Below are 22,162 nucleotides of genomic sequence, written 5' to 3' on the forward strand. Positions count from 1 at the left end.
GCCCCCCAAGACCTCAGTGCCTGTGTCTGTGCCCCCACTTTGACGAGAACCCCGCCCTGCAGCGCACAGGCCACACCCACTATGGGGGCTGGTGAGGCGGACTCCGGTGAGTCCCTGTTAGCGGTCGCCCCTGATGGCCACCAGGGGGCGCGAGCGGCGGGACGAATGAGTCAAAGGACCCGGGAGCAGAGAGCAGGACCGTGGTCCCAGATTAAAGCCTAGAAAGTTCCCCTTGGAGGGAGAGACCTGGCCGTCCATCTGTCTGTCTTCCACAGAAATACGCTGTTTTCTTGGGTGCTGGGGAAGCTGGGGACCGGCCCAGAACGTGTTCACACAGCAGCTCGGCTATGTACCTGGGCTTTGGTCTGCAAGCCTTTACTCACAGAAGACCAAGGGCACACGGCAAACACGGGCCTGTTTTTGTTTGAGGTTTGGGGTGTGTGTGTGTGTGTGTGTGTGTGTGTGTGTATACAAAAAGGCGAGCCTGGTGGCACACGCCTGTGATCTCAGCACTCTGAGAGGCAGAGGCAGGAGGATGGCAAGTTCAAATCTAGTCTGGGCACCTTGGTGAAACCGTGTCTCAAAGTCACTTAGAAGGGTTGGGGATGCAGCTCGATGGTAGAGCACTTGGCTTGCATGTTGGAGGCCCTGGATTCAATTCCCAGCATCTCTCACACATACTAAAAAAAGTGACAAGGGCTGGGGATTTAGCTCAGTGGTTACGCTGCCTGCCTCACAAGCGCAAGGTCCCAAGTTTGATCCCTGGTACCAATAAATAAATAAATAAAGTGACAAAATTTGCTATCTTAACCATTTCTAAGGGTAGTGGCATTAGCACCATCGGGCTCTGTCCCCATTGAACAACCCCTGCCCCTGACAAGTCCCATATTACTTTCTATCTCCCTGAATTTAGTGACTCTAGGGGACCCATCGAAGTGGAATCATGCAGAATCACCTTTTTGCAGCTGGCTTATTTTACCTCGCATAGTTTCTTGAAGGTTTTCTGCTTGTAGCAGATGTCAGAATCTCCTTTCTTTGGGGCTGAATACTGTCCCTTCCTGGGGACAGTCACCTGTGTGCACACCGAGGTCTGCCGCCCAGTGTGAACTGTGCTGCCACGGGGCCCGCCCGCTTCTCACACCTCTCGGTTCCTATCTTTGGCTGACTACACACACATGGAGCCGTTTACGTAGCTTGGGGTTTTTTGTTTTGTTTTTCGTCGTAGTGCTGAGGGTGAAGCCCAGGTCCTCACACGTGCTAGGCAAGTTCTGTACCACTGAGCTGCCTCCCAAGCTGAGCAGTTGGTATTTTGCAGAACTCTCGAGTGGAGGGCATAGAGACCTCCTCTTGACCAACACTCTTCGGTTTACAGCTCGGGAAACTGAGGCCCAGAGGTAGGAAACTTCCCCAAAGTCCCTGCGGAGCTTGGAGGAGCTCAAGTGTGCCGGGAGGACTGAGGCCTCCATCGGGCCTGGCCCCAGGGGGTGGCTGTGCATGCTGTGGCCACACGGGGTGTCCTGGGAAGTGAGCCAGGCTGGCTTCCCCAGGGAAAGGAGCAGAGGCCTTAGAATGCTGCACCCCCAGACCCTGCGCCCTCCTGCCTAGGGCCTGGGGTCTCCTGCCTCAAGCGGCTCCCGGGGAGGGCCCCACATCTAGCTAACTGTACCCTGGAGAGTCTCCAGGGCAGACACTACTGAGCCCAAGCCTCCCTGGCTGCCCCCTGGGAGGCTCAGGCCGGGCCTGGTGTTCTCCATCCCCCTCCTCCAGGGTGGCACCTTCGCTTCCTCAGCACAGCTCGGTGCAGCTCAGCCCTGCAGGGAGCATGGTTTGCAGGCTGAGCTGGCAGAGGGAGGGACACCCCCACTTCTCAAGGGCATTTGTGGGGCACCCTCCCACCGAACTTTCTGAGAAGGCCCCCGCCCTGTTCTTTCTCCCTCCATGGCCGTGCCGATGGTAACACCACAACTGGCCTAGGCTGCTTCCTCTTTGCCCAGCTTGCTGCCAGGGGCCGAGCCCTGCTGGGGGTCGAGGGGCACCCAACGGCCCGACTCACTGCTGCCCGACTTCCACCCACACCTGCAGTGGCCAGGCCCCTTGAGAAGGTTTATCTTCAGGGGCTCCGAGGGTGGGGAGCTGACCCTTATCTCCGGGCCAGGGGCCTGCCCTACAGTTGGGCTTTGTAATCTGACATTGTGATTTTTCGCCCTTGTTTTTCCCTCCATGGAGGGAAGATTTGCCGAATCATGCAGGGGAGGTGGTTAGAGGGGGCTGGGGGCCAGGCAGCTGGAAGGAGGTGATAAGTCGGAAGCTGGGCTGAGGGGCACTGGGGAGCCAGCTGGGAGGAAACCCGAGCTGTGACAGTTTCCAGCCAAGATTGTGGGCTTCTGGAGAGCTGCCCTAGGGGACCGTGAGCCTGAGACCCCGAACCTTCCCTCCGGAGGAGGCCAGGGCAGGCCTGGGCCACTGGGGCTGTGGGTGCCAGCAGGGCCTCCTGGGCACCCTGTGATCCAGTGCTAAGAGGCCGGTGCTGGGACCTTGCTTGTAGATGCTGGATGTGGGAGGGGCGCAGCCGGCCCGGCCCCCATGTGGTGGGAGCCAGCTGCAGCCAAGGGAAGGCCTCCGATCTCCCCAGCTTTGCATCCGTCCCTCCGCTCTCCCCTTGGCCTGGGGCAGCCGCTCCACGCCTGACAGCTCCGATTCTGTCTGTCTTGCTCTGCCTGCCTCCTCTAGGAAGACTCCCCTGGCCCCCAGAGTCCCAAGCCCCCCGAGGTGTCCTCTTCCTGTGTCTCCCCACAGGCGCAGGCCCAGCCCTGAGTGGACCCTCTGCAGACACTCAGGCACTTACAGATGGCGTCACCGCGGGGTCTCCCCATGCACCCTGCTGGAAGGAGGTACCCCCGCCCCGCCCTCCACCTGCACCTCTGCCTGGTCCCCCAGCCCCTCCGGGGCCTGGCAGTGTAGCGAAGACCCTGTCTCCCAGCGACTGCATGGCGGACAGAGATGGGGCTGTGCGGGGCTGTGCAGGCCAGGCGGGGCCAGGGCAGGGAGGCGAGCCTGAGCGGTGCGGGGGCTTCCCCAGGACGCTCCCTACCCAGCTGATCTGCAAGTCCCCCGAGTCCGGTGGGCAGCCACAGCCCTGGGGAAGGGGTGATTGACGTCCCACGCCAGAGGCCACATCCCCTGCTGCTCCCAAAAGGGGCTTTGGGGACAGGAAGAGCTGCCCATGGTGGCTGCTTCTCTCCCTTCCTGCTGCCCAACTGAGCTTCGAGATAAGACCTCATGGGGTTGAGCAAAGCCAGGGGGCCAAGCCCGTCCCCAGAAATCATGTCAGAGCTCCCCAAGTGGAGGAAGGGGCCTGAAGGCCACGATAACCCCTCTATTTTTAAGAGACCTGGGAGGAAGTTCCAAGTCACCCTTGGCAGAAATAGCTCTCCGCTCCTGCCTGGCGTCTGTGGCTGCAGCTGCCCTCAGGCACAGGAGAGGCAGCAGCAGCAGAGCGAGTGGGGTTCATCACACGCTGTGGAGACCACACCTGAGGGCGGGCAGAGGGGCGGGAGGGGAAGAATCAGAAGGGAAGGAAGCGCAGAGGCCCAGAATCGAGAGGTGCTGGTCCGTGTGGGGATGGCACACCGAGTGCAGACCCTCAGAGGCATGAACTTCCCTGCCTCAGCCTCCCTGCAGGGAAGATGGGGATCATCAGAAGGCCCCCAAGAGGTAGTTTATATGAACTCTTTGCAGTATCATCCAGCACTTTGTGCTCTCAGGAAATATTAGATATTAGCTTATTATCAGTAATGCCAGACCTGGGCCTAAGTGGCAGCATGCATCAGATGCCACTTTTCTATTGTCCCGGCTTTCAGACTGCGTTTCTGCTATGTGGACCCTTAGAAATGCGCAGGCCCGCCCGTTGCCACCCCCAGCCTCTATTCCCTTGCTGAAGAATTGATGGAAAGCACCCTTGGGACCCGGGGATGGCAGGTTGAACGTCCGGATTTCTAAAGATCACAAGGGCCACGCGGGGCCGGGTGCCATCCCCTGCCATCAGGTCAGGGCTGCCCTTCCTTACCCAGTACTGATGAGGCCGCCTCAGTTTGCTGCCTGACTTGGGGACACCCTGGCCATCACTGCCGTGCCCCTTGCTGAATTCCCTTCCTCCTGGCTCTGTACCCTCCGGCCCCTCACGGAGCTCCAGAGGGCAGAGATTCCCCACGTCCCGTTCTCACCTCGAACCCCTCCATGGACCTGAGTGGCTCTGAGCCTCTTCGAGGGTCTTGGGCCCAGCTGTCAGATGTGACCCCCAGGGACATGCTGCCTGCTCTGTGGACACCCTGAGCCCTTCATGGCCTCGGCTGGGCAGACTGACCCCAGGTTGGAAAACCCAGCCCACTGCCCCTGTCCCAGCAGCTAAGGAGCTTTGCTGGGAACTCCCCCTCCTTCTCGCCCTCCCAAAACAAGTAGGCAAATCACCTTTCTCCCCCCATCCCTCTCCCCAAACCCTTGTTATTATGGAAACCCCAGGAAGTTAGAGAGAAAGGCATGCAAAATCCACCCCCAAGCCTACCCCACATCCCCACCGGGCTTCACACTGCAGACCTCGGACCTCGGACCTCAGGTGCCATGTGCCTGTGCCAGTGACCAGAAGGGGCACTGCTCCCGGAAATCACAAAGCCCTTGCAGAACCTCGGCCCCTTGGGGTAGGGAGGGGTCTCCCAAGCCTCAGTTTTCCCTGCTTCCCCCCCGCCCAGGTCCTGGTCCTCTTTATTCCTTTTCTACATTACTCTGAGACCTGGTGTCCCTCCTGCTCACAGGAGGGTGATCAGGTTGGAAAATCTGTGCCCCCCTAGTGGTGACAAATGCCAGGTGGGAACTTCCAGAAGGGCTTTGCAGGTATTAGCTAGGTCCAGCTCCCACCAGAGAGAAAGGTTAGCGACCAAAAGACTGGTGGAGAAGCAGTTAAACAACAAGGCGCCCCCCTGCACCCCTGCTCCCACATGCTCCTTCTTCAGAGCCTTCCAGAAAAGGCACCTTCGAAGACTTGGGAGGCGTCAGCACCAGCCCCGCCCTGGAAGACTGGCAGATGGAACTCGCCTTTACCCTGCACCTGCTGGGGCTGACTTCTAGCCCCGGAGCCTCCCAGCCGCTCCCTCCCCGGGCCTTGTCTTTGAGTGAAGTGTTTGGGGGTCTTCCTGTCTCTTCCGTCCACTCTTCTTTCCTGCTCCCCTTTTCCCGCTCCCTGGGCCGCCAGCCCCCCCGCCCCCACCCCATAGCACTTGTAAGACGCTATCGGCCAGGAGGGTCCTGCTTCTGGTCGCTGCCTACTCCATGCTGACGGTTGGCAGCCGGCACCCGGTGATAAACTTATCAGGCTCAAGCTGAGTGCGGCCTGGTCAGAATGTGCCCTGCCTCAGATTTCCCTCCTGCTGCCTTTCTGCATCTCCCCCTCCACCCTAGGGATCCCAGGTCCTACGTGGCTCCTGGCTGAGCCCAGCGCGAGCCGGACACCCAGAGACAGGGGGTTGGGCAGCCCTCACCCAAGCGCAGTCCTGGGCAGATCCCACATCTGCCGTCCAGCCCTCTGTCCTGGGCCAGGCTCTCTCCCCACCCTCTGTCAGGGGGTACCTCGGGCGTGGGGTGCGGCAGCCTGGCAGCCCTGATGGGGCAGGAAGGAACCCATGACACTGTGTGCCCAGCAACAGGAGCCTGGAGGGGCCGACAGCTCTGAGGGAGGGGCGGGAGGACAAACCGCGAAATAATATAAACCTCAAATGTAAAGCTCAAATTCTGTTTGAGCCAGCCGAGGGAGTCTTTTTTTAATGCCAGTGATAATGTTATCACGCATGTCCATTGCAGAAAAATGAAACATGACACACATGAATACCAGGAGGAAGACAGTACGCGCACCCCTTCCCTCGGTGTAGCCACACTGGTGGGTGCTGCTGGCCCTGGACGCTTCCTCCCAGCTGTGTGGCTGCAGAGAGAGCCACCGGGAATCAGGCCGAATACTGATTTCAAACCACATTTTCACTTACACCATGTAAAGCTTCCCCACCATATATTTATTCTGCAGAATCTATTTTCACTTCCATTTTTTCCAGCACACACACACGCGCACGCACACGCACACGCACGAATCCAATCTCTTTGACAGGCAGGATCCACAGCGAGATCCAACCCTCTTTCCCAGAAGCTTTTGGTCCCGAGGTGCTCTGGGCCTGGTCGGATGGGTCTGTGTGTTGGGAGGAACCGTCCCACCGAGGTGGTGCTGAGGAACCAGTTTTGGGCGCGCCAGAGTCCACGGGTACCCGAGGCCCGGTATAAAACGACCTCTCCTTTGCAGATGACCCCACCATATCCCCTGAGCACTTCACAGCATCGCTAGATTACTTAGAACAGGAGGGGAAGGGGAAGTGGAAAGAATCAAGACGCAGTCCGACATGCACCAGCTCCCTGAGAGGAATGTCACCATTATGTGCTGTGGACGTGGACTAATGCACATGAAGATTTTAAAATAAAATAAAATGTAATTCTGAGATTGGAAAAAAAGAGAACATAGACACTCAGGACCAGAAGAAAGGATGCAAAGTTGGATGTGAAACCCTAGGCCATGCTTCTGACTCTGCTCAAATCTGTATTCTTAAGAAGATGGGTTGATTTTTCCCTTACTAAGAGGCAGAGGTATGTTCATTTCCCTCTATGAATGCGGAGGTCCATTTCTCCCTATAGAGCCTATTTATTCTATTTTTATTTTTATTAGGGCATGTTTGCAGTTCGTACTGATTAATTACATTCCTCTAGGGGTTGGTGCATGCACGTAACACATCTTAATTCTTTTGGGGGGTAACTGGGGATCGAACTCAGGACCTTGCGCTTGCGAGGAGGCGCAGCGCCACTGACTACATCCCGGTCCTCTTAATTCTTTTTATGTCCCCTTCTCCTTCCCTCTTCCCTCCATGTCTTTGTTCCCTTCCCTTTGGAAAAAGATCTATCTCCTTGTTTCCTATTATCTACCACATTCTATTTTTACTTGGTGTGTTTGAGGCTATATTACTGAACTAATAAAAATTTAGAACTCTTAAAAAAAAGTACCATCAACCACTTAGCTAATCTCTTGTGGATACCTTGTTGTTGTTGTTGTTGTTATTGTTGTTTGTTTGTTTGTTTGGGGGTGGTATTTGTGGATTTTTTTCTTTTCTTTTTTCCGACAGAGTCTCACTATGTAGCCCAGGCTGGCCTTGAACTCACCAGGACCCTCCTGCCTCAGCCTCCGGAGAGTGTGTCATGATGCCTGGCTTGTTTTTGTTTCTGTTTTGCACAAAGAAGCGGCGCAGCAGCTGCTCCTGTGGCTGGTCTGCAAATCCTCCATGACTGTTTCTTTAAATTGCAGCCCTGGGAGTGGAGTGAAGGGACAAAGGGCAATGGGAAAGCTTTTCTTGGGGACTGAGCTGGGCCTTAGGGCTGAGAGCGTTCAGGGGAGGGAAGAGGGCATTCAGGTGGCGGGAACACCATGGGCAAGAGTGCCGGGGTAGGAAGAGGTGAGAATTCCCTAAAGCTGTTGGGGGAATAACCGGAAACGCCCCACTGTTGGTCTCAAACCCCAGGGTAGCAGAGCTGGGCAGAGCCTGGTGTTCTTCTGGGCCCTCTCCCCTCCTGCTGCCTCCACCTCACCCGCCCTGGGCGCCCTTCACTCTGGGGTCCGAACCCCGTCTGCTCCCCAGGCCACACCACGCCCGCCTCGGACCCTACCCCAGGCTCCGCCCACCCCCTCCCTCCCGCCTGGTCCCCGGGCCGATGTCAGCAGGTCCTTCAGCGTCAAGACAGACTGCCGGTCACCCTCGCCCCTTCCTTGGGGTGGACCTCAGCCCATCGCACCGAGAAGGAGCCCCATGAGCACTGACAGCAAAGCCTTGGAGTACAGACGGCATCTTCGTGAAGGCTGGGCCCCAGTGTCCGGGCCCCACGTCCCTGGCTCCTGGACTGCCCGGAGCCCGGTGCCTGGTGCTGCCTCCTCTTCTCGTCTGTCTATACCGTCTTCCGGGCATGGATCCGGACAGGCCAGGCCAAGGGAAACACACACACATTCTCATCCTGTCTGGTGACTTCCAAGAGGGTGGCTGGGCACCTCCCGGCCTGTCCCTCAGGGCCCTGCTCTCAGGAGGGCAGGGTCGGGTGCTCTGCTGGGACCCGGCCTGCTCCTGCATCCAGGGGGACTGCAGAGCCCAGCGCCACCGCCAGCGGGACACTGTGTCTGGGAATTAATTCAGACATCACATTCCACTCCTTGGCGCGGCCAGCTGTTTCAATATAAAGATATTTAACTGTTATTACCGTGTGTTGTTGTTCTTTGCCATCGAGTAGATGGATTGCGTCTCCAGGGCCATCCTGGGACCCCGCATGCCCACCCAGTCCACCTCAGAGGGTCAGCGCTGGTCTCAGGAGCCTGGCATCGCCACTGCATCACACGTACAACTCCAGAGGCCGTGTTCCTCCCGTGCTCAGTAGCTTCGGAACCCCTGGAGCCCTACGACCAGTGAGCCTGGGAGATGCACAGGCCAGGGAGCCGGGGTCTGGATTCTGCCAAGGTGGCCTTGAGCTGCTGGTGCCCTTCTGGGCCTGAGTCCCCTTGTGTGACAGTGGGAAGTGACGGGCAGGCTGCACGGGGCTGACAGTGCCTTCCAGGCCACCTGTGACGTCCGCGGTGGGAACTTCAGCCCAGGGGCACCATGGGAAAGGGAAGGGGTGACCTGCATGCCCTCAAGCCTCAGCAGGTGGTGGTGGCCCCTGCACATGCTGCACAGCCCCTCGCACCCTCCCCTGGGTGTTGAGCACAGCCCCTGCTCAGCAGAGAACTCTGTTCCCATGCCAGGGAGGTCGCACTGCTGAGCAAGCTCGTGCCGGGCTGAGAGCCTGCCAGGGGCACCGTCTCGCCCGGGAGCTGAGGGCTCTGCATGTGAAGGCTGCCCTGCCACAGCCTGGGGGCCAGGGGCATCCGGGCAGTGCCCAGCCCGGCCACTGACTTGCCAGGGCTCTGCAGCCTGCACACTGGCTTCCTGTGCCCACCCCTGTGCCCTCTCTCTGCAGCCGGGGTGCCAGGCCCTCCCTCCCCTTCTTCGCTGCTGCAGCGTGGCTGAAATCCTAACACTGGCTTGGTTTGGTTTGGTTTGGTTTGGTTTTATAAGACCAGGTCTCACCACATAGTTCAGGCTGGCCTTGAACTTATGGCGCTTCTCTTGCCTCAGCCTCCTGAGTGGTGGTATGGCAGGCATGCGCCACCACACCCAGCTGGCTTGGTTTTGTTTGGGAAACAAGGAGCATGCAAAGCAGCTCTGATCCCTGTGTGTGCACACGCATGAGTGTGTGTGTGTGTGCAAGAGGCATGGATCTGAGTGCTCCCAGCCCCCAGCAGCTACCCTGGCTCTCTCTCCTGGCCCTGGAAGTGGCTCCTGTTGAGTCCCCGGCCCTCTCTGGGTGGCACTGTCCCCTTGGGCAGGAGGAGGGGCAGGCAGGCATTACCCAAGGCCTCGCTGGCTCAGATGTCCTGGCCCCTGCAGTCTGTCCTGTCCCTCCCTGTCTTCAGAGACAGCCCTGCGGGACACCGGGACACCTAGCTGTGTGAATCTGCACCAGCCTGCATACCTGACAGGCTGCGTGGGGAGCTGGGCTGGAAAGGAAGGGCCTCTGCTGGGGAGTGCGGGCAGGGGCCTGTTTGGCCAAACCAGAGTGGGGGGCAGGCTCTGCCATCCTGGGTGACACCAGGCTGGCCCCCATGCTGGACAACACAGCTAGAGGAAACATCACAGGATCACAATGGGCAGAAGGGTAAACTGAGGCTCAAAAAACACAGCCTCAACTTAGAACCTGCTCCCAACTCTGACAGCCTGGTGGAGTCGCTACGGGGTCCAATGCTCCGAACCCGGCTCTGAGCCCAGGGTGACACCAAAGTCTGCGAGAAGCCATCCAGAGCATCTTTTGAAAATACCCTGCCCGGAAGGATATGCCTGCTGTTTATAGCACAGACTTTCTGTGACTCAGTTGCCCCATCTGTAAGGCAGGACAAGGGTGCCTCCCTGGCAGAAGGCTGTGTGCTTCAGAAACAATGAGCGGCAACCCTGGGCCCAACTCAGGCCCTGCAGGGGTTTCATTCTTGGCCACCGCCAGGAGCCAGGCACAGAAGGGGAAACCAGTGGCAGGAACAGCCAAGGGGGCTTCCTGGAAGAGGAGGTGGCATTTGAGTGGACCTTGCTTGATGGGCAGGACTCCAAACAGGGACCCCAAGACACACAGCCTTTGTTGCAGGCTGGGCCCTGCGTGCTGTTTTGCCTGGGTGGCCTCGGAATCCCCAGCAGCCGCCAGGAAGGGGCTGTCGAGCAGAGGGTCAGGCCCAGGCCGAGCCACACAGGTAGGACGGCAGTGGCCCCAGGCCAAGCTCACTCATACCTGCCAGGTCCTCTCTGCCATAGAAGGAGACTCGAGGGGCGCGGGCATCAGGAAGTGGCTGACAACTTTGTGGGCCACCGTGCAGCCCACCACAGTGACAATCCTGGGGACCCAGGGGTGGGATAGTCCCTGGCTTGTCCGGGTGGGCCTGATGTCCCCATGAGGGGCCTTGTAAGCCGGGCACGGTGACACACGCCTGCAGTCCCAGCACTGAGGCTGAGGCAGGAGGAGCACAGTGAGTTCAAGGCCAGCTTAGGCCACATAATGAGACCCTGTCTGCAAAATAAAAACAAAGACCAAACCAAAACAAAAGGAGGCTTTGCCAGAGGAGACAGAAGGTCAAAGTTGGAAGGAGATGGGTCAGCAGGATGCCCTGGGCTGATGAGGAAGGAGCCCCAGAAGCAGGCACCCGGAGGAGAAGAGGAAGCAGGTGCTGCCTGGTGCTGCTGACACCTCCATCGGTCCCATCTGGCCCACTTGGGTTTCCGGCCTGGAGACTAAGTCTGTGCTGCATTAAACCACCCCGTTCGGGGCAATGAGGTCCTGCAGCCCACAGTGGCACCAGCCCAGCTTCCCTGGACCTGGTTCCTCACAGCCCTCAGTGGCTGCCTGTGTGCTGGCATCGCCACCTGGTCCCCGGCTCCTCCACAGCTATGAGAAGCTTCCCTGAGCCCTTCCCCGGACCCCCTGCAGTGCCTTGCTTGGAGCCAGAGGGCACTGGGAAATACCTGCCACAGGTAAACAAGTCTGTCTTTATTTTTATTTACAGCCATCGAGAGGGGTGGGCTTCTGACAGTAGTGACTGGCCCTGTCCTCCTGGGAATTTCAGCACCCTGGGTTCCTTCCGCAGAGGCCCTGCGCCATCAGGGGACACTGTCAGCTCGGAAAGAGCCGGCTGGGCTCCCAGGCTCTGCAGCCAGAGCAGTGATGTCCGAGGGCAGGGGTGCCCAGGCCGGCGGGCGCAGGGTGCAGGGCACAGGGTGCAGGGCGCAGGCCCCGGCTCACTTGAGGCTGTGCTGGCTCTCGCGGTGCCGCCGCAGGTCCACCTTGCGCTGGAAGCCCTTGGCGCAGAGGTCGCAGGTGAAGGGCTTAAAGCCCGTGTGCTTGCGGCTGTGCGTGATGAGGTTGGAGCTCTGGCTGAAGGCCTTGCCGCACACCCGGCACTTGTGGGGCTTCTCACCTGCGGGGCAGAGGGGGCCGGTCAGGATGGCCTGGGACACGCCCCTCAGAAGCGGCCAGGAGGGCGGGAGGCCCCGTGGCCAGCGGGCAGGGCGGGCCAGGCCGCTGAGCCCACTGAGCCACAGCAGCAGGCGCCCACGCCCACGGAGGGCGGAGGGCAGTGACGCTCACCCGTGTGGATGTACGTGTGCTTCTTCATGTCCGACTTCTGGTGGAAGCGCTTGCCGCAGTACTGGCAGGGGTAGGGCCTCGTGTCCGAGTGGATGAGCAGGTGCGTGGACAGCGTGGACGAGCGCTTGAAGGCTTTGCCGCACATCTGGCACTCGAAGCTGCGCTCCTGCCGGAGGAAACGAGCCCCCGGGGGGTCAGGAGTAGGTGGGGCCTCGCGACCCAGGAGAGCCACGCTGGGCACCGGGCTGGACCCGGTCGGGATCCCCTGAGGAAGAGGACACTGCGTTGGGGCGGCCTCGAGGGCAGGGCCCGGAGGAGCAGGACCAGGGACCACCCCCAGTTCCTGCCGGCGGGTGGGGCTGAGGCTCAGGCTCTGATTGGCCTCTTGGGGAAGTGTTCACAGTTCTACTCCACATAAACCTCAGCCACCGTTTGTTGACTGACTGACTGATGGACTGACTGATGAGAGATTTCTCTGGAGCTCATGTTTCGTCACCATTAACTCAGGGTGAGTCCCTTGCGACAGGGCAGTCTGCTCTTCCCACCAGTCTTTCCCGGTGGCCCAGATGTCAGGGACCCATGTCCCTTCAGGTGCCCTTCTTGGAATGGGTACCACGTTAGGACCCCACCACGTAGGCCTGAGTGGGGTGAAGTAACATCTGCAGCCCAACTTGAAGGAATTGAGGTTCTCAAAACTGAGGACACCTGCCCGGGCCACCCAGGGGACGGGGTGTCAGTGCTGTGGACACACCGCTGCCCCCTACGTCCCACACGTGAAGCCGGCTCCGCCTGTCAGAGACCCCAGAGGGCTCTGGGCGGATGTCGGGGACCCAGACCCGGGGAGGCAGGAGTGAGGGTCCCCCGGCCTGGGTCACTTCCGGCAGCGCTCACCTGGGAGTGGACGTGCGCGTGCTGCTCCAGGCTCACGGCATGGCCGAAGGTTTTGCCACAGACGTCACAGGCGAAGGGCCGCGTGCCACTGTGGGAGCGGCGGACGTGCACCTCCAGCCCGTGTGGCGTGGAGAAGACCTGCAGGGGCAGCGTGTGAGCCAGGGAAGGCTCCGGAAAGGGAGGCCTCTCTGCTGCGAGTCCCGGGATCCCTCCCCGTGGCTCGGCTTCCTGTCCAAAGTGGGGGTCAGAAGAGGGACCTGGACACCCCCCCACACCCCTTCTGCAGGCTGAGTAGAGCCCAGAGCTGGCCAGGGCCAGGTTCGAATGCTGGTTCTGCTGTCTCCTTGCTGTGTGGTCTCATTTGGGGCACTCAACCAGCTGGACCTTAGCTCTTCCTCTCCTCCTGGAGCTCACGAACGACCACCCGGTGCTTAGCACAGGGCCAGGCACACGGTCCGGGCTCAGTGGCTGGCAAGGAGGGCGAAGGCTTTGAATCGTCACCCTGCCGGGTTCGAGGCCGACAGCACAGGGCACAGGTGCTGTGACGCCTGCAGGCAGCACCCCGGGGCTGCCGTGGGTCCACGCTCACCTTGCTGCACTGGAGGCAGTGGTAGGTGTCCACACCCGGCGAGTAGCGCAGGCTGAAGTCCAGGGGCGGCTCGGCGCTGGGCAGCAGGGGGCTGCCGTACAGCCTCACGGCTCGCTCCAGGAAGGCAGACTCGATGACGGACGGTGGCTGTGGGTAGCCATGGCCATAGGGCGAGGCCAGCGCTTCCCAGGAGAAGGTGGGCTTGCAGAAAGGGGGTGAGTCGCTGTCCTGCGGCCGGGACACCACCGCGGGCCCCTCTACGGAGACAAGGGCTCAGGCTCGGCGACTCAGCTGCACACAGGTTCCCTCCCCTCCTGCACCACTGCCAGCCCTCCTGCCATGTGACCTTGAGTGAGGGCTTCAGTGCGTGGCCCAGACACCCACGGCTAGGGCTGTCCTTCTGGTGGCTCCACAGTTTTCCAGCCCGGAAGTGCCATCCTCACACACACACACACACACACCCCCCGCTGCCCACCACATTCCCTGGGAATGAACGTCCCAATCCCAGAGCATCACATACGAGCCGGGGACCCAGGTGGCATCTGGTGACCTTGTCAGTCCCTCCCGACCCCAAGGGACCCCACTTCCGGCCTCTGTTCTTCTCTCTCCCTGGGCGGTGGCCCGGGCATGGGCAGGTCCTGAGCTGGGGACCCACCTGGCACCACAGCTGTCCTGGGCAAGCTCTGGTTCGGGCCTAGCTCTGTCTCCCGCTTCACATTGTTCCAGTCAGAGTATGGGGTTGGAAGCAGCGTGCAGGGGGGAGGGCTGCTGCTCAGACCCTGGCTCCGGGCCCCTGCGGGGAGACGAGACCCTAGGGTCGCCTGCTACGGCATCTGAAAGACCTCAGGGAGCCAGGGCCCGAGGGAGGCTGGACCGCTGCTGCTTCCGGCTGCTCACAGGAGGGGCCCTGCCCAGCGAGGTGTGATGTGGCAGGACCCCAAGGAGCACCTTGGACCCAGCCCTGGGTTGGGCCTCCAGTCAGGACCCAGACATCCGTAATGGCGCTGGCTCCAAGCCCTGAGTGCCCGCACCCAACAGAGAAGACAAATGCATCATTCATTCAGCCGCCATTGATGAGCTCTGCTTCCAGACTTGGAAGAGAAGCGCTGTGGGAGGCTGGGGCAGGGAGGTACAGCAGGAGGCTGGCCCGGGCCCCCACTCACCAGGGCTCAGGGCAGGAGACCAGACCAGGCCATCCTCCTTGGTGCGGGGCTGGTGGTAGGTGTGAGCCTTCTTGCTCTTCACCAGGAAGGAGCGTGGCATCTTCCGCGTGTGTCCGCCTGCAGGGGGACAGGTGGGGACGGCTGAGAGGGACCAGAGGCTGGGTGCAGTGGTGCACGTCTGTCACCCAGCTTTTAGGGAGCCTGAGGCAGGGAGTTGGCAGCTTAGAGACTTAGTGAGGCCCTGTCTCAAAATAAAGAATTTAAAAAGGGCTGGGGATGGAGCTGCCTGGTACAGCATCCCTGGGTTCCATTCCCAGCACAACAAAAACAAAACAAAGAGACAAGAGGACAGTGTCTCTCTGAACCTGAAACCCTCCTCCTGCCAGCAGCAGCCCACTGGCCTGGTTAATGGCGTCTCCCAGAAGTCCTTGTCCTCCTGGGACCTGCGAAGGCCACAGTATGGGAAACAGAGTCTTGGTGGAACCATGTTAGGATGAGGTCACCCTGGCTCGGGCGGGCTTTGAGCCCAGACTGACCAGTGGCCTTGGAAGAAGACAGAAATCTGGACCCCAGACACACACACTGGGAGGAGACCAGGTGGCTTTCAAAATCCGAGGACCACAGGGCCCGGGCAGCCCCCAGGAGCTGGGCGAGACCTTCCAGGAGGGGCCCACCACGGTGAGGAGATGGCTCTCTGGGGCTCTTGAGCCACTCCCCTTGTGGTGCTGCACACCCATTACGGCAGCTTCAGAGCCTCCCGCTCTGGGTGGAAAGGGAAGCCAGCCACAGCACCAGCGAGAAGGAAGGACCCTGGGTGGTTCAGAACCCTGCCCCCCAGACAGAGCAGCTTCTGGGGTCCCCAGCCCCCAAGCTGTGCAGGCAAAGCTCAGAAGAGCCTCGCCCACCCCGTCAGTGCCCACAGGGCACAGGGCCGATAGGGTCCCCGCCAAGGCGGGAAAGGGATTTCTGCGGCTCCTGAGCAGCAGTAAGGGCCTGCGTGATAAGGCCCAGGCCCAGAGCAGGGCTGGGAGGTGGGAGATTAGAGCCAGCAGCCTGAGTTCTGCCTGTGGGGTCTGGGCCCAAAGCAGCCCTGCCCTTGGGGAGGGCCCACAGCCAGGCAGAAGGGGGCCCAGGACTGCCACGCTGTCGCTGAGCTGTGGTGCCCGATCTGCTGCATGGGATCCTGTGAAATCTCAGAGATCGCAGGGCCTCTGGGTGTGATGGAGAAGCGGGCTTGGGGCTTGGTGTGGCGTCTGGGTGCCACAGTGGTGGCGTCTCTGCGCCCCCCGCCCCCGGAGAGGTCCTGCAGGGGCCAGGAGGAAGTTGCATACTGTCACATCTGGCGCCCAGCAGGCACCTTTGAAGGACAAACCAGCCCTGGACCAGGGCCACCAAGTCCCCAGGGAGCGAGCTGTGAGTTCAAGGCTCTCCACGCTCTGAGCTCTAAAAGGAATGGGGGCCTGGGCCTCTGGAGTCCCTTCCTCTGTCAGACGCAGGCACCCCAAGGCCTTATCTTCCAGGGACCATCCTTCCTCCCTGCCCTACCCCCACGGCTCTCCACAGCCCCTTCCCCCTCCCAAGCCTCCCTTTAGGAAAGGCCCAGGGAGGCCCGGCCCCAGGGGACGAGTGGGGCTGGTCGCCCCCTCTGTTCTGTGGGGCCCCCAAAAGCCTGGGTCTGTCGAGGTGATACTTTTCCACATGTACCGATTATTAGGAAGTCAGCTGGAGCTCAGGCTCTCCATAAAGTCTCCAAGATGGAGCCTGAGTGCAGGCAGCCAGGGTCCGCTCAGCCCGTGGGGCACCTTTCACAGAGCCCTGCTCTGTCCCTCTCCGAAAGAGGGGCGCCCACATCCCAGGGCAGCATGGAGCAGGCAGGACTCTGTTTGGCCCCACACCCTTGATCATCAGGCAGCGGGTGGCTGTTCGCCCAGCGTCGCCTGTCCCAGTGTGGGCCATGCCCCTCGTGTGTCCCAGCCGAGGGGACAGGAGAGTGGCAGCGTCCACAGCTCCCTGGGGTGCAGCGCGGGGCCGGGGGGACAAGTGGAAAATCGAGGCTGAGAGAGGCCTCGTTCAAGGTCACGGCAGGAGCCAGGTGCAGGGCTCCCGTCTTGCTAGGATTTGAGGATTCGAGTCCTGGTCCAGGGCTGCACAACAGCAGGGGTGGGAAGGGCCTGCGACAGGGGGAGAAGCGGGGTGATGGGGAAGAAGCCAAACACCAACTTCCTCTGCTCCCCAAGTCCTTTCCAGGTCCCCAAGGCCCCAGTTGGGATCCTAAAGGGTCACAGGGGGAGGCAGGTGAGGAAGAGACTTCCCCACAGCAAGCTTTACCCACGGGCTCTGACCATGGTTCGCACACAGGACAGCTCTCCGGCACTCACTTTTCACTTAGACGGGGAGCAAGGGGTCCGGGTGTCTGGGGTCCCCCACGAGCAGAAGGCAACGCAGCCTCCTCCGGTGACCTCCCTGAGCTCCCATCCTCCTCTTCCCTTCCGAGGCTCTTTATTCTCAGCCCAGCAAAGGGGCAGCGACACAGCCAACCCCATGGCCAAGCCCCCAAGCCCACAGTGGAAGCCAAATGTACTCAGCGAACTTCCTTTTGGCCCCTGTTAGCCGAGTTAAAAAAAAAAAAAACGGGAACTAATCATCTACGGTGTAGTTAATTAACAACCACTTGGTTTTGATTCACACGGACGGTTCTGAGGAAGAGCTAAGAGCAGAGATTGTGAAAGAAGCTCCGGATTTCTTCATAAGGCAGAGGCGCTGATGCTATCGGGGCTCCGGAAGAAGGCCCCGTTAACATCTCTTCGTAGCCCTCCATCCCGATAGAGGGTCCCCCACCCCAAGTCAGAATCTCGGCCAGTGCTTCCCAAGGGGGCGCAGTCCTCGCCAAGCAGTGTCCCACCCCCGAGGCCCAGTGGAGCCAGCTCGGCAGGCCTGGGGTTTCCTCTCACGAGGTGGCCCAGGCTACTGTGGGATGAACCTGATTATGTGACCTGGAGCTTGCGACCACATCGGCCACTGACCTGGTTCGGCTTCCCTATCTCTCAGAAGAGACGGTTGGGCTAAGAGATTTCTAAACTTCCCTTTTGCTCTGAAATCCCATGTAGAATTTGTTGATCTTCAGGCAGGGACTGGACCCACCTTGACCGAGAGGCTTGTCGTGTGGGTTCCCTTTTCAGGAGGGTTGGGTAAGATGGGCTTGACTCTCCGGGCCTCCCACAGGGGGCCCTTGGGCTGACTTCCCTTGTGTTTAAAGATACGGCGAGGCTACAGGCAAAGCAAACACAAAACCTCTCCGCAGAGGAGTTTCAGGGAGACCGCCCGAGCTCCATGTGGAAAGCACGTGCATCGGCTCCTGGGTACAGGTCCCGCAACAGTGATAACGAGATTCCCCGGGGCAATTTGTATACCCACGAGCACTTCGCATTTGCCAGGAAGTGGAAGCACCAAGTGGCCTTGCCTGTGGATAAATGGACAAGCCAAATGCGGTCCCTCCGCTCAGGGGAATGTGTCACTGAGCCTCGGAACGGAAAGACGATCTGACTCGTGTAACATGGTGAACCTGGGGATGGTATCCTGTGTGAAATAAACCACTCACAAAAAGGACAAGCACTCTGCGACCCCAGAGAGGAGTAGCAAATTTTGTGGAAGCTGACATAGATTCGAGGCGAGAGGAGAGGAAGGAGAGGAAGAAAAGTTACTGGTTCCTAGGTGTGGAGTTTCAGTTTTACCAGCTGAGACCGCTCTGGGGATGGAGGTGGCAGTGGTTGCACAGCAGTGTCAATGGACTCGAGCATTACCAAACAGCACACTTTAGAACGGTTCACATGAGCAGGGCATGGTGGCATGCGCCTGGAGTCCCAGCTATTTGGGAGGCCGAGGCAGGAGAACTGCTTGAACCCAGGAGTTCAGCTCAGTGGCAGAGCACTGGCCTAATGTGTGTGTGGAGGCCCTGGGTTCCATCCCCAGCAAACCCAAAAGAGAAAAAAGAAAGAGCTAAAATGGTAAGTTTTATCACAGTAAGAGCACTTGAACGACTTCCTGTCTGTATCAGTCTTAGAGACCAGAGCGGCCTCCATGGGTCAGAATTCCTGGAAAGGAACAGATAGATACAAAGCCTCTCCCCAGACAGAGGGGGGAAAATGCTCTCCCACATCTTCGGGGTGTGGATGAGGGTCGCAGGGGGTCTCCCTATGCTGAGGTTGTTCTCCTGGGGCTGATCCGGGCTACCTGGACCCAGAACTTCTGATCGAGCCTCAGCCACCTAACCCTCCCCTCTGGCAGCCCCGGGAGCCTCTGGCTGAGCCCACCATCAAATCTAGGCACAGGTCTGTCATGTTCCCTAAGAACTCTCTGCAGGGAAAGGGGCACATTGATCCCCAAATCTGAGCACTAGGAAGAGTCAGCAGCACATCTCCTGGTTCACTTCAGCCACACTCAGAAGACAAGCGACTGGCCACTCTGCCTGGCTTGGAAACATTCTACCTGTCGCCTGCTGAGAAGCAGGCAGGTGGGCAGGTGCGGCTCAGCCGGCTTCTGAGAGCTTCAGAGGGGACAACTGCAGACTGTCACCTCGTCTGTCCCCACAGATTCTCCAAAGCTCCAGGCCCTTCCTCCAGAATGTCCGCCGCCTAATACCAACGGTGACCTCATAACGCCCCCCTCACAAACCCTATCGGGTGTCTCTCCCCTGATGCCCCTGGACTCAACTATTTTCTCCAGAAATAGGCAAAAAAAGAGAGAGGACAATCCCAGGTGAAAGAGACCCCAGACAGCAGCCCCCCAAACTTATGCGTGTGGACTGCCCGGTCGCGGGGAGAGCCGGGTGTGGGACTGACTTCGTGCTTGTGGGGAACATCTGTCCGCTCAGAATCGAGGCTGGCAAAAGTCTGATTCCTCCCCGGGCACAGAGCACCTAGACAGGCCTGTCCTTGCCACCTCTCCCCGGGACAGAGCTGCATTTTCCAGCCCACTTTCTTCTTCCTCTAAGTACAAAAGGAACAAGGCATCCGCCCTGAAAGGCTGGCAGTCGGACATGCAAATTTCAAGAGAAAGGCGCAGCCCCCCCCCAGCACTCACCTGCAGAGCTGTCCCGCCAAGCCCCTGAGGGTCCCCGTGGGAACCTCCAAGCCTGTCCCGGCGACTGCTCTCCTCTCCGTCAACTTCTCGACTATCTGCACAGACAGATACTTCTCCTTTTCTGTCTCTGTGGGGTTTTTTTCCTCTTCTGTTCCCCTCCCTGATTTTCAATCTGATTATTTGTGTCAAAATCTGGCGGCGAAGCGGCAGCCAATGGAGACGGTGAGCGACCGGCCGCATTTGCTTATCAAAACTTTCCAGTACTGTGGTCGCCGCGTTCCTGGCCGTTCTGACCCTGGGCTCACAGACGAGGCTTCCTCCAGCAACTTCCAGTAACATCTGGAAGAAGGGAAAGCAGGAGGGGCTGCAGTATGACCTCTTAAAATTAAAGTGCACGGAGAAATCGTAACTTTGGTTAGTTTTCTTTTTCTTTCCTTTTTTCCTGCCTGTGTCCTTCCCACCTCTCTCCTTTTCCTCTTCCTCCTCCCTCCCTCTCCCTCCCCCTCTCTCTCCACTCCCTCTTCTCCTCTTTATTCTCCCCTCCCCTCCTCTCCTCTCCCTTCTTTTCCTCCTCTTCCTTCCCCGTTCCCTCCATCCCTCCCTATGTTTAGCACTTGGGCTCAGGGACACGGGGACACCCTGCTTGGCGAGCTGCTGCAGCCTGCTTAGCTAGCGAGTCCTCCTGTGCTCACACGGGGCACGACTGGGAAGGGACACACTCGCCCGTCCAGAGTGACGCGGCCTGGGGCCGTGTACAGATTGAGCGCCGGGTCCTGGGCCAGCGTGTGCCGCCACCTGGTGGCAGCAGAGGGGATGAGACTGCCCGTGGGGGCCGTGGGGTGTCCCGACCCCCGGGGGGAAATGCCGGTGGCCGATGGCATTTCACCGCGTTTGCCTGGGTGCCCTGTCCCTTGATCCTCCACCTTGGCCTCCCTGCTCTGCCCCGGCCCCCTCCCGTTTGGGGGGTGAGTGATTTATCTCAGGAGGTTTTGCATAAGCGGAGAAGCCCACAGGACAGCACTGTTAGCTGATTTGCATGCTCTCGGGCCCGGCGCTGGAGAGATTACACTTCCCGCACGGAGCGAGCCAGCCTGACGACAGGAAGCCCCGATTTGAACTGCAAGTCCAAGGTTCGAGGTGCAGCGAAAGGGGTGTTTCTGGCGACGCCTGTCTGCGGCTGGCCCAGCCCTGGAGCCGCAGCTGGGGGCCACGACAGACATCTGGGGGTGACAGGGTGCTGCGGGGCCGGGGAGGCGTCCTGAGAGGTCCCAGCAGTGAACCTGGACTGATGCGCATGCTTAGTAAAGTTCACAGAGAATAATAAGGTCGGTTTCCAAACGCTCCCTAACGAGGCAGGTCCTCCTCTCCCAGCTCCTTTACAGCCGCAGCCACGCCTGGCCGTGGGAAACCAGCGTGTCGTTTTCTGCTGAGACTTATTTTATTTAAGCATCTTCAAAATTCCTTGCAGCCTTCACTGTTTGTGCTTTTTCTAGCTTTACCGGGTGCCTTCTCCTTTGGGGGTGCGTGTTTCCTTAGGGTGTTCTCTGATATAAAACTACCGTGTCGGGAGCCTCCAGTTCACCTGCAGCTCCGACTCCGTGCTCACGCTGTGGGGTAACCGACTCAAGGGCCCTTCCCGGACCAAGGTCCTGGCCTGGGGGTGAGGGCCAGCCTTACCTAGCGACCCCCAGATCCGCTCTCTGGGGGACCAGTGGCCCCTGGAAAGCCCTGCTCGGCACCCCGCAGGCCCAAGCAGCCCTGGGGCTCCCCAGCAGAGCCAGAGCCAAGGCCAGGGCCCTCCGTGGGCACCCCTGGTGTCAGCGCCCTCGGTTAGCCCCCATTCATTCAGTCAGTCCTGGGTGCCCTGCATGTACCTGGCCTGCCCTCCTGCCTCCTCCTTCCTCATCTAATGCGTGTTTAGCAAGCACCTGCAGGGGCCAGATCCTGGGGTTCTGACTCCGTCCATAACAAAATACCACAGCCTAGGTAATTCGTAGACGCCAGAAATGTATTTCTTACAGTCTGAGGCTAGCTGTCCAAGAGGAAGGTGCTGATCGAGTCTTGCTCTGCTTCGGCATCGCGTCTCTCGCTGCGCCCCCGTGCGGCGGAAGGGGACAGCGCTGTGTCCGACGCTGAGAAGAGAGAAAGCCAACCGCTGCCATCTGCCTCCATCGAGCCCTGTAGGAGCGCGCAGTTCATCCCCACGGCCTCTCCGCTTCCCCAAGTTGCCATCTCTCCACGCAGCAGCGCTGGGTCTTGGGTCCAACACAAATTTTGGAAGGAGGTTCTCAAACAAGAGCCAGACGGAAGCCCTCATGGGCTCCTTCCCGGTCTGGGAAGAGGACGGGGCCCCCTGAGATGAACGCTTTGGGGTGAGGGCCCCGCGGTGCACCGTCTGGTGTGTACTGGGAGCCCGGGGCTGGGCAGAGGGACCCGGCTGGGGGATCCGTGAAGGAAGGACGACCACGCCGACTCCCAGGCTGAGTCGGTGGGGACGGAGGCAGGGAAGAGGGACTGGAAGGAGGGAGCACGTGGCCGAGAGCAGGGGCCAGGACCTGAGGGGATTCAGCAGCCAAATTCAATGTGGGCAGAGCGCAGAGACAGAAGGCTCAAGGCCTTCCAGAGGTGGAGCCTAGAGAGGCGAGAGGGGGACTGA

At 59.8% G+C, this 22,162-nt stretch overlaps 1 protein-coding gene across 8 annotated transcripts; it reads right to left on the reverse strand.

Annotated features, from left to right (window-relative positions):
- Positions 1-11,166: 11,166 nt before the first annotated feature.
- Positions 11,167-20,008, reverse strand: Gfi1b (growth factor independent 1B transcriptional repressor). 8 transcript variants are annotated; one of them, XM_087182986.1, is made up of 8 exons: positions 16,806-17,291; positions 16,132-16,598; positions 14,428-14,544; positions 13,920-14,057; positions 13,265-13,521; positions 12,676-12,813; positions 11,785-12,049; positions 11,167-11,614 (listed from the first exon to the last, which is right to left on the reverse strand). In XM_087182986.1, exons 3-8 carry the CDS (start codon positions 14,525-14,527, stop codon positions 11,436-11,438), a joined length of 1,077 nt encoding a protein of 358 aa, XP_087039112.1. In that variant the 5' UTR covers positions 14,528-14,544; positions 16,132-16,598; positions 16,806-17,291; the 3' UTR covers positions 11,167-11,435. The 8 variants fall into 8 exon arrangements, with proteins under 8 accessions (XP_087039112.1, XP_004849085.1, XP_004849087.1 ...); XM_004849028.2 differs by lacking the exons at positions 16,132-16,598; positions 16,806-17,291 and adding an exon at positions 19,507-20,004; XM_004849030.2 differs by lacking the exons at positions 16,132-16,598; positions 16,806-17,291 and adding an exon at positions 19,507-20,001 and having other exon boundaries at positions 11,785-11,950.
- Positions 20,009-22,162: the final 2,154 nt, after the last annotated feature.

Source organism: Heterocephalus glaber, unplaced genomic scaffold (assembly GCF_053883595.1).
Source record: "Heterocephalus glaber isolate CG9 unplaced genomic scaffold, H.glaber_assembly_v1.0 deba00001479, whole genome shotgun sequence".
In the NCBI taxonomy this organism is placed as follows: domain Eukaryota; kingdom Metazoa; phylum Chordata; class Mammalia; order Rodentia; family Bathyergidae; genus Heterocephalus; species Heterocephalus glaber.